The sequence below is a fragment of the Bos javanicus genome, chromosome 5 (genome assembly GCF_032452875.1).
Source record: "Bos javanicus breed banteng chromosome 5, ARS-OSU_banteng_1.0, whole genome shotgun sequence".
In the NCBI taxonomy this organism is placed as follows: domain Eukaryota; kingdom Metazoa; phylum Chordata; class Mammalia; order Artiodactyla; family Bovidae; genus Bos; species Bos javanicus.
The window spans coordinates 43,620,542-43,637,509 of record NC_083872.1 but is presented as its reverse complement, the minus strand read 5'-3'; the positions used below and the strand labels follow the sequence as shown (position 1 = coordinate 43,637,509).

Sequence of the window (16,968 nt, the reverse complement as noted above, 5' to 3'; positions counted from 1 at the left end):
CTCTGGAGACTTTACTATCTCTAAAATTCTTTTATTTTAATGAAGGAAATGGCATAGTGAAATAGTATACAGAGAAGATTAACTAGATAAGTGCAGGACAAATTGGAGGTAAGAGGATATGGGGACAGGTAGGAGGAAAGAAGATGGTTGCCTTTTTTGTGCGGGCAGGACAGTAAGTTAAGGAAGCCAGTTGCTTTGGGAATCGAAAGGGGATACTTGAAGACCTCTTGAATCGATTAAGTTTTCTCCCTTCTCTTTAAAGATTCAGGAGACTCTATTTAAGTATGAGTATTCAAGAATTTGGTTGCTGTTACCTCTTTTCTTATTACTTATGTCATTAATGTTGTTAATTTTTAGCAAAATATTGAATAAAGTGTGACATATCATGCCATAACTGTTTAAGGAATATGCTGTTAACCAGTTTGTGCAATGGAAGTAGTTCATGGAAACATTTCTTAGGTGATATCTTGGATTTCTGAAAAATGATCAATAAAGAATTCAATCCATTTTTTGTTTAGCACCCTGCCAAATAACAGGAATCTACTTAGTAGAATATGTTCATGTATTTCTTCTAATACAGTATTATACTTTATTATCTCTGTCAGATTAAAGAAAAATTTGCTTCAAATCTATAACCTTTTAAACTGCTTTTTAACTGGTATTTTTTTGGAGGGGGTGAGAGTTCGTTCTTTTATTTCTTGTCTATAAAAAAGGGATAAATACCTTCTCTATAATACTTTATAAGGAGATGAAGTAGCATAGTGCTTCACATAGTTCTTAGGTGCTTGATATATTTTATTTAATTCTGCTGTCCTTCCAGTACACAAGCTTCAGTGTACATATTTAAGCTTTTCTACTTGTAGTTATTTCATGTCAGATAAAGTTTTTTTTTAATGAGCTGGATATTTTATTCCCCTTTCAGCTTATATGTCTTCCGGTATAATATTTTGGGCTTCCCTGGTGGCTCAGTTCATAAAGAATCTGCCTGCAGTGTTGGAGACCCAGGTTCTATCCCTGGTTGGGAAGATCCCCTGGAGAAGGGAATGGCTACCCACTCCAGTATTCTTGCCTGGAGATTCATGGGCAGAGATGATGTTTCGTGATGTTTCTAATTTTACTAGTAAAAGTAAAATTTTCCCTCCCTTGACCCTACCCCATTGTAATATTAATAGTTTGATTCAAGCAACTCAAATTTAATGCCTATGTGTTTTGTTCCTAAAAATAAATCTCTGTTTCTAGTCAGTGGTATTAATTCTATGTGTTTTAAAGGAATTCAGTTGAATTTAAAGTAACTCGGTTATTAAGTATTCAGGGGTTATTGATCCAGTTTGAAATTGATGCATTCCTCTCTCTTTTCTTTTGATTTTCTTCCCCTACCCACCTGGCTCAATAAAATGCAGCTCAGACCATTTGAATTTATTAGCTGTTTTCATGAAATCAAAATGTTAAAGGAAAAAATAAAATGCTAATCTTTGATTTCATACTGTCTTCCTCTGCTCTCCTCACTGTAGGTTAATTCAAGTGTGCCTATCTAAAATTAATTAAATAAATTATCTTTCCCATTCTTGTTTCCTTCTCCAGAAGTTATTTTGATAATGGTCAGATAATCTGCAGTCTCGACAATATTTCTCAAGTTATATATTTTCATAGTACAGCATAGTATATGAAGGGTTGAAGTAAACAAATCTCTTGAGTCTTTAGAAGAGCCTACTGAAGAGCCAAAAGGGTGCAGTTCTTTTGAACATGTATGTTTATTTATAATGATGAAGGTATAAAGAGAATGAAATGGGAAGGGAAAGTGAATCTAGAGGAAAAAGAAACTTGACAGATATAGAGAAGATGAGAAAGTAAATGGAGGGGAGAGATAAGATACATTGGTTTAGAAAACGTTTGAAGAGAAGTAAACATGTTCAGGAAAAGAAAGCAAGAGAAAAAGACTAGATAAAGGGTGTTACAAGTCAGTAAGTACTCACAAGGGTGCTCATTTACTGTTTAATTGGTTTCCCATAGGGTTCCAATTAAGAACACCAGGAGCTAAGAAATCTAAATTCTAATCTTGGTTCTTTGAGTCACCTTGGAGAAGTCAGTTAACTTACCAGAGGCTCAGGTTCCTCATCTGTAAAATGTGAACATTGGATTAGGTGATCTCTAAGGTCCCTTCAAGTTCTAAAATTGCATGTTTCTTGGTGGTCAGTAACTGTGAGAAACACATTCCTGTGGGAAATTTACAGCTATAGCTGACTTTAGGACAGCATATTTAGGGAGAAGGATGTGAGCTTTTTCTGTCTTGTTCACTGCCGTATCCCCAACAGCTCACATAGTGCTTGACACGTTAGGCCCTCAATAGATGGTTGCTTAGTAAGTGATGTGAAAAGTGTCACGTTGGTGGTTCATTATGGGAGAAGCATCTAGAGGGCTTAGAGGAAAGCTAATGTGCTTGAGAAAAGGCAAAGACTTATGACTTCCGAAGAAATCTTGTGTAGGCTGGTTTTTAATCTCTTGTTCCTCCTTATTTTATCCTAAATTCAGAGCAAGTGGCTGTAGCTAGTGGTATACTCAAGGTCACAAAACTTGTAGTGACCAGACATACATATAATGACTAAACCAACATATAATCTAGTTCAGTTCCCTTTATGTATGTGACTTAAAGAATAACAGAATCAAGCTCAGGTCTTCATGGAATATAAGTATATATAGAATGTAGTAGTTATATTAAATTGGATTTGTTGGCTTCATTCAGCTGAGAAGCAGTTAGGCTACAAGCTGAGTACTGAAGCTGACAGATTCCAGCTAAATCTTCGGGATTCACTGGTACCCCAAATTACAAAGTGGTACACTGTTATGCCAGAAGATAAATTTGCAAAGATATTTGAAGGAAAATATTCAGAACATATACAATATATTCCAATTTTTGGAAGTCATAGTTTCAAAATATTCAGGTTCGACCAGAAAGAGGGGGAGGGAGTCCGATGCTTTGTGCTAAAATCCTCTTATTCATTAACTTTCATTCTATCTTGCCATTTTTATTTAATCTCCAGTTCAGAATAAGTGTGGTTGACTGATAGGCCATTCCACAGCAGACTAGAAACAGAAGGCATCAAAAAGTATGAGGATAGAGGAAAGGAGGCATATTGGCATTCACAGGCAGGTGTGATGACAACATAAGTGATAGCTGAACATCCTTACTTTTGAGGGATAAAAGGGGAGGAAAGCATCTAGGACATTAAATATCTATGATAATTATTCTGAATTATTCAGAAAATAATAATTGATATCATTTTATATTAACACAAGGCAGGAAACGATTTATCCCAATTGGTTGATTTTTATTTTAATGTTTTGTTTCTGAGTGGTAAACTCAATAGTTTTTTAAAAGTACACATATTTGAACACATCTAACCTCACATCTGGCCCCATCAATGGTAGATAAATAGAAGGTCACTGTACTTTGAAATCTTTTGAAATATTATGCATTCCTTTCTCATAGCTATATCAGGTTGAGTTTTTAACAGTTGCTGACATATTGTGTTTATAAAAATTGTAATGTTGAAAAATATGTATGTGTAAATAGTAGTAAATAAACTATTTCTTAAATGCATTTAGAAAGGATCAAATAAAAATTTAAACTACTTCAGCAAAGTGGGGATTAATGTCTGTGTAACTCAGTTATGATTTAAAACATAAAAACACAAGATTGCAAATTTCTTAAAGGCATATTTGTACAAAATGTTTTTATTGAAACAAGTCATCTAATTTGTTATTGGCAGACATAGTGTATTGTAAAATAGAAATATGAAAAGAAGATAGATGAAAGCAAAGAAGGAAAAATAGAAAAATGAAAGCAATATGAAAATTCATAATATTAAATTTCAGACAAACATTTTTGTTAAAATCAGATTAGAGTCCATTTGGAGTGAATTGAATATTTCCATTTAAAATTTGCATATTATTTTACGTTAGGTCATTTTTAAATGTTTTATATTACCAACTCCAGAAGATGGATAGCAATTTCATTCCTGATGGCAATGAATTTCCTTCTTCTGAATTTTTTTAATAGGTGCACTAGGCCTTCCAATGAGGGGGATGAGCAACAATACCCCTCAGTTAAATCGCAGCTTATCACAAGGCACTCAGTTACCGAGCCACGTCACGCCAACAACAGGGGTACCAACAATGTCACTTCACACGCCTCCATCTCCAAGCAGGTATTTATGTTGATGGACCAGAATATTTCTCAAAATGTATCTTTGTAGAGTAAGCGAGCTTTTTAATTTTTTAATAAAGTAACTATTTATTTGATTTTCTGGTTCAGTGCCTTTCACTGAGGAAAAGAAAGTTGATACCCTATGCTCATTTAATTTCATTGCAAATTGATAAGTATAGTGTAGGATGCTTTTATCTTGCAGCTAGCATACTGGTTATCAGCTGGGATGGGTATCAAGGATTAATCACCACCTGGGGAGCTTTTTTTCAAAAAAGCAAACTCTCTTTCTCAAAGGAGAATGTGCAATTTCAAATCACTCCTCAGATGATTCTATTTATTGCTCCCTCACCACACATCCATTGTTCTAGTGAGAATAAAATAAAGCAGATCACAAAAATGATGCATATTAGTATTAAGATAGAATGACATACATTTGAAATGAAATTATTCAAAATATATATGTGAAATATGTTTGTATTTTATGTGATAGTCACACCAATAGTTCTCTCATCTTTGCTATCACCATATATTCTTCTATAATTTGCCCTTTCTTATTGGTTTGTTTACTTTGACTTTTCAAAAAGCTTTTTTTCTTTTCAAATGACCAGATAAAAGAATTAAATGAATAAAAATTTACAATGCAATTTGAACGTATATCTGAAATTCTAGGGTTAGGTCAACTGATTATTTACAGAGAATTTTAATGAGTGATTATAGAGAGCTTATTTAGTATACTGGACTTCTTTTTCAGGGGTATTTTGCCTATGAATCCTAGGAATATGATGAACCACTCCCAGGTTGGTCAGGGCATTGGAATTCCTAGCAGGACAAATAGCATGAGCAGTTCAGGGTTAGGTAGCCCCAACAGAAGCTCGCCGAGCATAATATGTATGCCAAAGCAGCAGCCTTCTCGACAACCTTTTACTGTGAACAGGTAAGATATTTATTGATACTGTGTATAATTGTTATTTCTGGGTATTTTCAAATTTGCCTTTTCATATTCAACGTTCTGTTCTTGAGTCTTGGCTTCTGTTTCATAAGTATGTTTCATCATATATTTTGACCAAAGCTTCTCTTTTTGTTACACATAGCAACTTAAACTCCCAAACTTAAAGACATACTCTTCTGAGAATCAGTTTGCTTTTTGTTGCTGTTGTTAGAAAAGGATTGTTGTTAGGTTGCCTACCAGCAAAATTTTTGTTGAAATGTCCTTCCTCTATTAAATGAGGCTGGTCGCCTCTGTGGTAAGAGCTCCATATTTATGAATAGCACTGGAAATATTATTATTGCCTTGCTTCATTTATCCTTTGGTTAAGTTCCTTTTCGACCGAATTTCTGTTTTGTTCTTTGGAGACTTACTGACCAAAGACTTTTTGAAGACTACATCTGTAGTATTTGAAATAGTGTCATGTCCTGGGATTTAAAACAAAAAGAAGAATTTGTGCTTTTCACTCCTTTTTTTGCACTGTTATACTGCTATGCATAAAAGTTAACAATATGAAAAAGTTACATATTTTGTTAGGATTTTAAAGCTGTTCAGATAAGTTCTATGAGCATTATGTCTGTAATACAGGGCTTTCTTTACTGTGAAAGTGATATTTTAGTTTGATCTTTTTTTAATGGGCAGCATAGTGGGTAAAGGATGTAGGTGCTATCATGATACTCATTTAATTCACTTTCTCTTATTTAGTACTTGTAAATTCTGAATAAAAATAGGTTATTAGCACATTTCCAATTTAATGTTCATCCCATAACCTCCAGTTCTTACTTTAAGACTTATATGAGCATTTCTTTTATAATTTTGGCTGCTCTTTTAATTTTTACCAAAGTTATTTCTGTAAAGGGTTCTCAAGACTCATCTTCTTGACAGTTTCCTAATCATGTAATACTTCTTGGGCTTTAACACATCTTTCTGCATTCTTGTAGTATGTCATTGAATGTATATTTAAATTTTTGCTTTCCCATGTTTTTTCACATTCTAGTTGTAAATACTTTGCTTGTAAATTTTCTTATAAATTGTCAATGAAGTGTGGGTCTCTGAAGCCCTGCTTAGTACTATTGATAAGATGTATTATTATGGAATGTTTTCATCTCTTACTGCTTATTCAATGTTTGAGGGTAGGTCTATCGTCAGCAGTTCTAATATGCTATTAAACAAAACTTTCTGTTGACTTTTCTGCTCTTCTCCTAGAGTATTGTTTCACCAGCTGCATTATTTTATGAAAATATTGTTTAGCTTTGGCTATAGTTAGTTTTCCAAATCTAGGCAAAAAAAAAAACAAACCCTGGCATCTTTGATTTAACCTTACTCATAACACTAATACAACTGTCTTTTTATCAGACTGTTTGATGTTAAAAATGCATTCTTTCATTGTAGAACTTGCATTAACAGTTCTTTTTGATGTGTTTAATTACTCTGACCTCACTTTAAATTCAACCTTATTTTTTGTTTGTTTTCCCATCTTTAGGCTTGTGTAGAAAAGGGAGGCTTTGATTAACTATTTATTACCAAGTACCTTAATTTAGAATTAAGGGTACTATGGAGAGATTTTTTTTAAAAATAACTAAAAGATACACTTGATAAGAATGATGTGTTTTAGAACACTGAATTCAGTTAAAGAAAAGCACCATTTAATTCAGGTCAACTAAACATTTATTGAGTGCCTTTTGTATCCTCCTGAATACTAAGGGCAAAGAGATGCAAACGTGTGTCTGACATGAACTCTATCCATTCTAGTTGGGAAAAGACAGACTACATGAATGAAAACCTTTTATGAAAAGTAATAATAGCACATTTTACCAGTAGTGAAAGAAAAACAAATATTCAAGAATAGTCTTAAACTAAATCACCTGTTTTTGAGTTTAGTTACTTCTTTCAGTATATTCAGTAAGTTGACTCGCCAAGTACACAGAATGATACCCTTAATCTATTTTCCTCAAGCCTTATATAAATTCTTTGCTTTTTGTTTTTTAACTGATCGTTTTGGTTCTCAGTTGTTCATGGAAGGATTTTAGGGAACCTTTAAATAAAAATATTCAACTCAAAAATAAAATTAGTGTTTGTTTTTAGACATGTTGTTTTATATGAGGAGATCAAAAGTAAACACTTGTTTTTCTTCATCTGAAAGTTAGTGTTCTTACTGTATATCTAAAATTATTTTCTATGTACCCAGTATGTCTGGATTTGGAATGAACAGAAATCAGGCATTTGGAATGAATAACTCCTTATCAAGTAACATTTTTAATGGAACAGGTAAGCTTATTCTGGAGCTAGTACCCTATAAAAATATGATAGATCTTGAAATATAAAGCAGTTCAACATACTAGTCTTAAAATAATTAAAGGAATTTTTGTGTTTAAATGATAGAACTTAATTTAGGGGAGAATTTGACAGGAAATAGGATTTAATTCAGTCAGTAGTTAAAAGATAGTTAAATATATTTTTTCACTTGGCATGGTATAGCAGTGTTAAAACCTCAGATTTGTTTCCTTAACACCTGGAGAAAGCATGAATGTTAACTTAGTCTATATTTGTGCCTCAGAATCTTTGCTTCAAGAGCTTTTCTTATCCTCATTCCTTTTACTATAGTCTAAACTAGGTTGAGCATTGTGGCATTCTGGCTATAGAGACCCAGGTTGAAGAAACCTTTAAAACTATATGGAGCACTTACAGTTTTTTCTAATAGTTTTAATAATACTAATTTTTACATTTAACTCATAAATTTTTAATCCGGTTTTATGTGTAAAATTCAAAATTTAAGTACATAGAAAGCCAATTCTGATTTTGACAGTAACGAATTTTTGCAGTCTATTGGTTTCTTTTATCAGCTGGCTTCAGACAGAAGAGAACAGGAGGCTTTGTTACTATTCTGCTTCAGGTTTTATCTTCTTCCACACTTGCCTCCAGACCCTTTCCTGAGAAAGCAAATGAAGGATGTTGTCATAGGAGCAAAAATGAGTATGATTGTTGAGAGAGGAATACAGTAAAGGAAGTGGAAGGTGAAAGAATGATCAGTGAAACGGGGTGTGTGTGGAAGCATGAGAAGATTAGCAACTGAAATGATAGTTCTGGCTATCGGCTTTTAATTTTTCAACATTATTGTATGTTTAGTAGCAACCTGGATTGACCAAGTGACACTTCAGAATTTCAGTTTTTTGCATTTGAAGTTTTGTGTTTTGATATGAAGTACCATATTCCATTGTTTCTCAGAAGCACTTTTTTTCATGTTTAAAGTGAAAGTGAAGTCGCTCAGTCGTTTCCGACTCTTTGCGACCCCATGGACTGTAGCCTACCAGGCTCCTCCATCCATGGGATTCTCCAGGCAAGAATACTGGAGTGGGTTATTTAAGTATCTCTGAAATTAGGATGCATATCATAATTTAATTAGCTAGGTTTTTTCCCTCATAAATGAACCGTAAAGTGACAGTGTGTCTCACAGTGCCATCTTATATTCTGAAATATGGTTTATACACTTACGTAAATTTTACGTTTATTTTTTTAAGTCATTTTTAACTAAGTATATTTTACACTAGGAAAGTTGTTTCCAAGTCTTACCCTAAAAATAAAAATTTGTGAGTTAATAGTTTTTAGTTATTTTTAAATAATATATGCCAAATTTAAACTCCATCTTAAAAGTTAATGCTTACTGTAAGTTTATAGTTAGAATTCATAATCAAGTAATTCAAGAGAGATTACTTTTTAAAGTACTAGATAAGCTATTGATATGTATTGTTGCCTTTTTATATAATGCCTGTTTAGAATTCAGAATTCATAAGCTGCAGTTTCTTTAAAAGCATTGGGTTTGAATTATTTTATCTTTTACCCTTCATAATTTTAAATTGTCACCTGACTTGGAACTGTTTTCTATGAACTGTTTTCTATGTAACTGTTTTCTATGAACAGAGTAATCTTAGTTGTTTCTTTCTGAGATCCTTCTAGTTATGAAAATTAGAGAAAAATTAAAATAAACTTAAAGAGGGGGCAAATAAATTGAAAATGGTTATAATACACTAGATGAGACAAATCAAAGAAAAACTATAGTGCATACTAACAGTAAGATAGAAAATAAATTCTTCAAAAATTAAGAATATAATATTGTTAGAATATTAGAATAATTAACACATTGAGAAGAGATCAAAGTAATGATTAAAATAGGCAAAATAGAAATGTTGGATTAAATTTTAGTTTTTAAAGGAAAGAAACTGATATTTTAAAATTCAGAATGAACAGATATTTTATTTATTCAATTTATTGAGCGCCTACTGTGTAATAGGTAATATAAACTTCTGGGCTTTGTGTCATATTCTCATACAATTCACTCACCAGACATGGGAGCTCTCCATGTGTCCTATGTTCTCCACCCTACTTACACTCTCAACTGCAAAATACACACATTCACATACTCACATGTATACACATTTGTATATGGAATAGGCCAAAGAGACCAAAAATATCCTTAGGGATTCTGTTCCCATTGCTTGTGCCTCAAATATGATTCAGACCATTTGCAGGAGGCACTGTCATTACAAATGTCATAACATTTCACCAGTGTTAGAAATGAAGCTCCAAGCATTCCAGATACAACCTCTGTTTTTGAATATAGTGAAAAGAGCAATTTTATCACAACAGTCTCCCCTCTTACTAATCAAGTTATAGGTTGAGTACTTATATAACTTGAGTACCATCTTTCACAGGGGAAATAATGTACCACCTTACTCCTTATTATCTATCTTAAGTCTCTAGGATTTGGGATTGTTATTATGTAGTAGATACATACTGCTTTGCTGAGTTGTTCATAAATTCTTTCACGTGAAGTCAATCCACAAATATTTATTGTACATTTACATATACCAAGTACAGTGCTGTACATTGTTTAGGAAGAAGACACTGTCATTTCAAATTTTATTATAGTTAGTAATAATCTCTTTAAAATGTTTGTAGAGCAGTAACTAGTTTGTTTCTTCTTATTTAGATGGAAGTGAAAATGTGACAGGATTGGACCTTTCAGATTTTCCAGCATTAGCAGACCGAAACAGAAGGGAAGGAAGTGGTAACCCAACTCCATTAATAAACCCCTTGGCTGGAAGAGCTCCTTATGGTAATTAATTAAGCTTTTTATGGATGGCTAGTGAAAATTTTCTGTTACACACACACACACACACATATGTGTATATTTGCATGCATGTGTGTGTACACACATGGATTTATGTGTTTTCTAATCAGAGCAATGTAGTTTTGTCAGAGTCGATAAATGCAAAGTGCTTTTTCTTCCCAGAATACCATGATAGCAGAATTAAATGGGAAAACTTAATTTGTATAGAAACCCCAAAAGGAAGTCTTCATTGGTATTCAGAAGTTATTTTCTTCTGGCATTTCTGCCTTAGTACACCTTAATAATCTATGGTTTGCCTTTGTTCAGTTCATCACACTTTTTTTTTTTAAGAATACATTCTCACATTCCTAGTAATTAATAATGACTAACCATACACTGATGATTTTCTAAGCCAGTTTCTCAACCTCCACACTACTGACATATGAATAGTTTCTTGTAAATGAGAGGCTGTCCTGTGCAATACAGAATGTTTATCAGCATTCCTGCCCTAGCCTACTCAATGCCCAGTAGCACCCCAACCCCTACTCCCACCCTTTGTGCACGCCCCCCTCCCCGCCCCCCTCCTCCCCAGCCATTGTGACAACCACAGATGTTGACACATGTCTCATGCAAACAAAAAATCGCCTCCTGTTGAGAACTGCTTATGGGTCATGTATATATAGTTTGTGTAGACTCTTGGTCACCACTAATACCCTTTTTCACTATCTTTAATAAAAGAGATTTGGCTAGACATGGAAATTATGTAACAGCAATGTAACCATATTTTTTTGTATCCTTTGCACATAATTGTTTCCTTTTGGTAGAATGTGATAAAGACTAATAGCAAAAACAATGAACTTAAAGGGATCATTTCATCAGTTCTAAGATACTTGCTTTTCCCATTTTCAACCAACATGGTTTTATGTTACTTTCGGAATATGAATACAAATAATAATATGTGAAGAAGGGAAAACTTTATTATTCACTTTCAAATGTTTCCTAATTAGCCTTCCTCCCCACCAAAAAAGCAAAAATGATCTGCCCTGGAAGTTGAGTACCTAGCTACTTGATTCTCAGTTCAGACTCTAATGTTTTTAACCTTTCCTCATAGGTCCATTTTTTCATCCCTTTAATCATTCCCGTTGCTCTCCTTGGACCATCTCTAGTTTCTCCATATCGTTCTTGAATTGTGGAGCCCCAAACTGGATATTGTTCTCCAATAAGGGCCTGACTAATGCCAAGTATAGTGGGAGGATTACTTCCCAGTTCTTGCATGTTTTACATCTATTACATGGAGTCCAAGAAAATCTGAAATAATATGGAGTTGTTTTATAATTGATTGCAATTTGCTCACTCTGTAAGTCACTTTCAAGTAGAATACTGACATTTTCTTTAAAATTTATTCTGTTCATTTGCTATTTGACAATTAACTGGTATTTATAGTAACTAGACAAATATTTAAAGCAAGCTTTTAAACAAAAAGTTTTAATAATTGTTACCAATATCAGATTATGTTTTTTCAGCATCTATGTGTGACATTAGATTAGAATTATGGGATTAGCACTTATTTCCCTTGTATTATTTTGTATATTTTAGTTATTAATCAATTATATAAAATTTAGTTATTCATTGTTATCCAGAATACTAATTTTTTGAAGTGTGTTTTCATAGCATAATAAAAAAAATTCCTTTTGGTATATTATCATGAGGGAAGTTAACTTTTTATAATTTGTAGCAAAATTTCATAAATATCAATTGCAATTCTCTGGATTATTTTCATTATATAGTTGGAATGGTAACAAAACCAGCAAATGAGCAATCCCAGGACTTCTCAATACACAATGAAGATTTTCCAGCATTACCTGGTTCCAGTTATAAAGATCCAACATCAAGTAACGATGACAGTAAATCTGTAAGTAACTGAGAATTATCTATGTGAGTTACATAGTTTTTTCCCTTCAGATTTCTCTTATATTAATAGTTTTATAGTCTGTATTAAGGACACATTAAATACTATTAGAAAATTATTTATTTTGAATATCTGTAGTAATATAACTTCTGAAAACTGTGGAAAACCTTTGTAACTTAGAAGATAGCCTATTTTTCTCCTATTTCATATAGGTTTGCAAATTTCTGTTGAACTTCTCAGAGTTAATGTAGACTTTTATTATAGTCCCTGTCAGCTGGATCCCATGAAGTTTGATATTATAGCCTTCTAAGGAGCTGTGTTTTTCTTGAGTAAGTTTTCTCCTTGAAGAATCTTTATACACATTTTTATTCCTGTGTTGATTCAACCAACTCAGCTTCCTGTTTCTGACTTAACGATTGTGTTTATTTCTTCCACATTTCAATGAAAATAGTGCTTTTGTGTGTGTGTGTGTGTGATGGAAGGTGTATATTGTTAAAATAATTGATAAAGAAGATTATTGGGTAAGAATTAAAATAGATATGAATTTTAAAGATTCATATATTCTGATTTACCTTGGAGGTTTTTTTGGTGCTATTTTAGGTAATATACTATGTTTAGTTTGTCTTCTAAATAAAGGTATTGAGAAATATAACTTCAAGTGTATCCTGTAGCAAATAGTTCTAAGATAGAGAGACGGATTTTTTGGTCTGTGACTGAAGATCCGAGATAAATAATATTTTCCATATATTTCTTGTCCTTTAAATGCTCAAAGGTGTATAATACAGGGTTTATTTGTATACCATGGAACAATTGTGGAGACAAAAAATTTCATGTAGAACTTGAAGAATAGACAATAATTTACGGCCAACTTAAATATAATAAAAATGAGTAAAAAAGTATTACTATATGAACTTGAAATTTTTACACTTAACAGATTTTAACGTCACATTTAATTTTTTTTATCCTGTTAGAATTTGAATACATCTGGCAAGACAACTTCAAGTACAGATGGACCCAAATTCCCTGGAGATAAAAGTTCAACGACACAAAATAATAACCAGCAGAAAAAAGGGATCCAGGTGTTACCTGATGGTGAGACTCTATAGAATATATCAAAGATACTATAGAATTTATTTATTTATTTCCTTTTTCCTAAAAGATAGAAACGACTATGTTTTTCTTATCCAGGTCGGGTTACTAACATTCCCCAAGGGATGGTGACGGACCAATTTGGAATGATTGGCCTGTTAACATTTATCAGGGCAGCAGAGACAGACCCAGGAATGGTACATCTTGCATTAGGAAGTGACTTAACAACATTAGGCCTCAATCTGAACTCTCCCGAGTAAGTTTTTTTCTTTTCTTCTATATTTGTGTATAATACCTCCCTACAGTTTTTAATGTACGTGTTCGAATTGTATCATCTTCTACCACTCATAGTTGCTGATATCTGCTGACTCTGGGTCATCCCCTCTTATGTTAGTTGCTGTATCACTCTCACTTTATAGTAATATTCCTCTTATAATTTGGCAGTTTCTATATACACATATATAGTAGAAGGCAATGGCACCCCACTACAGTACTCTTGCCTGGAAAATCCCATGGACGGAGGAGCCTGGTAGGCTGCAGTCCATGGGGTCGCTGAGAGTCGGGCAGGACAGAGCGACTTCCCTTTCACTTTTCACTTTCATGCATTACAGAAGGAAATGGCAACCCACTCCAGTGTTCTTGCCTGGAGAATCCCAGGGACGGGGGAGCCTGGTGGGCTGCCGTCTATGGGGTCGCACAGAGTCGGACATGACTGAAGCGACTTAGCAGCAGCAGCAGCAGCAGTCTTTCCTAAACCCTGAAATCGCAGCTTTTTGAATTTCTCTCCTCCAGAAATTTTACTCTTCACGATACCTCAGCTGCTCACCTCTAGTCATCCCTTTGACTTTGTCGTTTTTGGTAACCTCAGTTTGTCTGTAAGATTGTCTGTGCTGCCATGCTGCTTCATGTTTTTCATTTCTCAGTTGTTTTTGTCTGTCTCCCTCCCAAACCACCATCCTCAATCAGAAAGTAAGTTTCATGTTGTTGATGATCTTTGTTAGGCTTGCTAATGTATAAGCACCTAGTGCCAGGTATATAATAATAGATACTTTGTAAATGTTTGCTGAATTTGAACTTTTGTTTGCAATAATTACTTTTTTTTCTGGCTATAAAAATGGGAAAGTAATTTTACTTGAAGACATAGTATTAATGAATTTAAAGCATTCTGAGTTGAAGTAGTTTTTATATATACAAATGTGCACATATGGAAGTATATTTTTTAAGCTTGTTTCAGTTTCCTGCTGTGTAAGTCATAGTAAAACCAAGAAAAGAACTTGAAAGTTTGAGGATGCGCATCTTAATGTATTAAGTCATTGTTTTTCCTGATTTCCTAAAATAAAATTAGAAATCTCTTTTTCTGCTTTGGACTTCAGAATGGTTTTTTTTCCCCTTATTCAGAAATCTCTACCCCAAATTTGCATCACCCTGGGCATCTTCACCTTGTCGACCTCAAGACATAGGTAGGATAATCTATTTTTGTTTAGACCTTTAAAAAATGTGTTTGTAACTGAGAATCAGTTAATAAGGCTTTTTTCATTTTATTATCCAGACTTCCATGTTCCATCTGAGTACTTAACGAACATTCACATTAGGGATAAGGTGAGTGTAGTTTATTATTCTACTCAGTCAGCATGAATTTATCTGTTTTTAGGTACTGTTTTTCAATTCTGACAGCATAGTTTTTTGAAATAATTAGCAGTGGTCTCAGGGGTATGTTTTTGTATGTCCATTTTGTTATATGTAACAATTTAATTTCTGTTTTTGTTTATAATCTTGTGTTTTGATGAGGTCTGGGTTATATTTTTTAAATATTTTAAAAAGAATGTTAGGACCAGTAAAATCTTTTTTATCGTTGTTAATAACAGGGTGTAACCATAACCACAGTTGATGGGAACAAAGTAACATGGAAAATTTGAAAATTTCCTCCTGATATTTTCATTTTATGTATCTATCAATAAGAAAGATTTTTCTTTATGAATACTACAATGTTTTTAATGAAAAAAATACATTACATTTTAAAGCTATTATCTTTGACTTTTTTGGCTCATTTTCTATTTTTAATTACCTAAATTTCTAGTAATAGGTAACTATTAAGAGTTTACAGCTTTAATCTTTTTATTATTATTCTAAGAAAGAAAACACTTCTGCTTTAGGGGACTAGATTTTGGTCATGTGAAAGGATACGTATAATTTGTTAAAAATTATATATTTGTGTTACGTGTATAAATATGTATAATATAAATATATATAAATAGTGTCCTGCATCTGTACCACGCAGTTTGTGTAGTCAAATGGATATTGACGTTGCAGATAGGCAAGTAAAGAGAAACATGTATTTGTCAGTATGTCTTGAGTAGATGGAAGACAAGAAGTATGAGGTAGAGCTAGTTTTTTCTGTTTATGGATTATGTGATTTGCTGCCACTTCCACGATAGCACTCATTTATTGCTCCAATTACCTGAGCGTTCCAGAACCTTTTCTTGTAATAATTTAAGAAATAATGCTTTAGGATAATTTGTCACATTGAAGACTGTTGCTTGAATGGGGATAATATGAGAGGAGAGAAAAATGACATTCCAAGAATGTGTAACAATAACTAAATAAACATTTAAATACAAGTGTAAATAAAGAGATAAAAAAATATTTATTTTTAATGTTAGAATTTGAGACTATTGAACTTGTGTTTGATAGTTTGTTAGGCGGTTGTTTCTCCTCTGTGGAGTGACATATAGAGTAGCCATCTTTTAGTCATCCATTTAAACAAAATAAAGAATGTATCCCTTTATGATTTTTATACTTATCTGTGTTTTGCTAAAAGTACATAACCATTTTGTGAACCACTTTCAGTTGTAAATTCAGTTAATATTTAAGGCTTGTATGTATCAAGCACTCTACAAAGTGCATTCACATTATCACTTAATTTCAGTTACATTTTTAGTAATTCTTGTTGGTATTGTTGACTACGTTTTATAATTGAAAGGTCAGACACATTACAGAACTTGGATACGGTCATATTAGTAAGTAATGAAACTAGGACTTGAATGTAAGTCCTTTTTTGCTGAACACAGTGTTCCACTATTATTGCCACGTTGATTATTAATAGACCCTCAAGTAAGACAGCATTAGAGCTTGCTCAGAAGTTCTATTTAGCTTTTTCCTCCTGTTAATACATAAAATAGATATATCAGAAATAATTGTTCAGTGACTTTAGTCATTCAAATGATGAAACTCCCCTTTAAAATTATATAACTTACCTCTGTAATCATGTAATGGCAGTTATCTGCTGCAGAGAGGAGTTTCTGTTTTATCTTTACATTTTTACTTTAGTGGAATCAGTTATATGTTAGGATTTTCAGACTCATTTTACATTTCAGAATAATGTATCTTTTCCAGCTGGCTGCAATAAAACTTGGCCGATACGGAGAAGACCTTCTTTTCTATCTCTATTACATGAACGGAGGAGACGTATTACAACTTTTAGCTGCAGTAGAGCTGTATGTTCAAAGTATTTTTAAAAACTTTTGTTATTATGGTAGATCTTGTTCTAAAAGATTTTCTTTTTAATGACAATGGCTGTAGTTTTTGTCTTTGTCTTTGTTTTTAGAATGGAAATATTCATCAAGAAATTAAAGTTGTTTTGCTTTTAGCTGTATACATAAAAAGCATTTTCAAAC

The 16,968-nt window shown here is 32.9% G+C and overlaps 1 protein-coding gene across 5 annotated transcripts in view; it reads left to right on the top strand.

Annotated features, from left to right (window-relative positions):
• Window positions 1–16,968, top strand: part of CNOT2 (CCR4-NOT transcription complex subunit 2) — a 132,136-nt gene that overhangs the window by 106,462 nt on the left and 8,706 nt on the right. For all 5 annotated transcript variants that reach the window (XM_061416481.1, XM_061416479.1, XM_061416480.1 and 2 more), the window contains 10 exons: window positions 4,058–4,205; window positions 4,956–5,138; window positions 7,378–7,457; window positions 10,177–10,302; window positions 12,084–12,208; window positions 13,177–13,297; window positions 13,394–13,550; window positions 14,693–14,754; window positions 14,844–14,893; window positions 16,688–16,788. In XM_061416481.1, coding sequence (XP_061272465.1) covers window positions 4,058–4,205; window positions 4,956–5,138; window positions 7,378–7,457; window positions 10,177–10,302; window positions 12,084–12,208; window positions 13,177–13,297; window positions 13,394–13,550; window positions 14,693–14,754; window positions 14,844–14,893; window positions 16,688–16,788 — 1,153 coding nt within the window. The remainder of the gene's footprint in view (window positions 1–4,057; window positions 4,206–4,955; window positions 5,139–7,377; window positions 7,458–10,176; window positions 10,303–12,083; window positions 12,209–13,176; window positions 13,298–13,393; window positions 13,551–14,692; window positions 14,755–14,843; window positions 14,894–16,687; window positions 16,789–16,968) is intronic.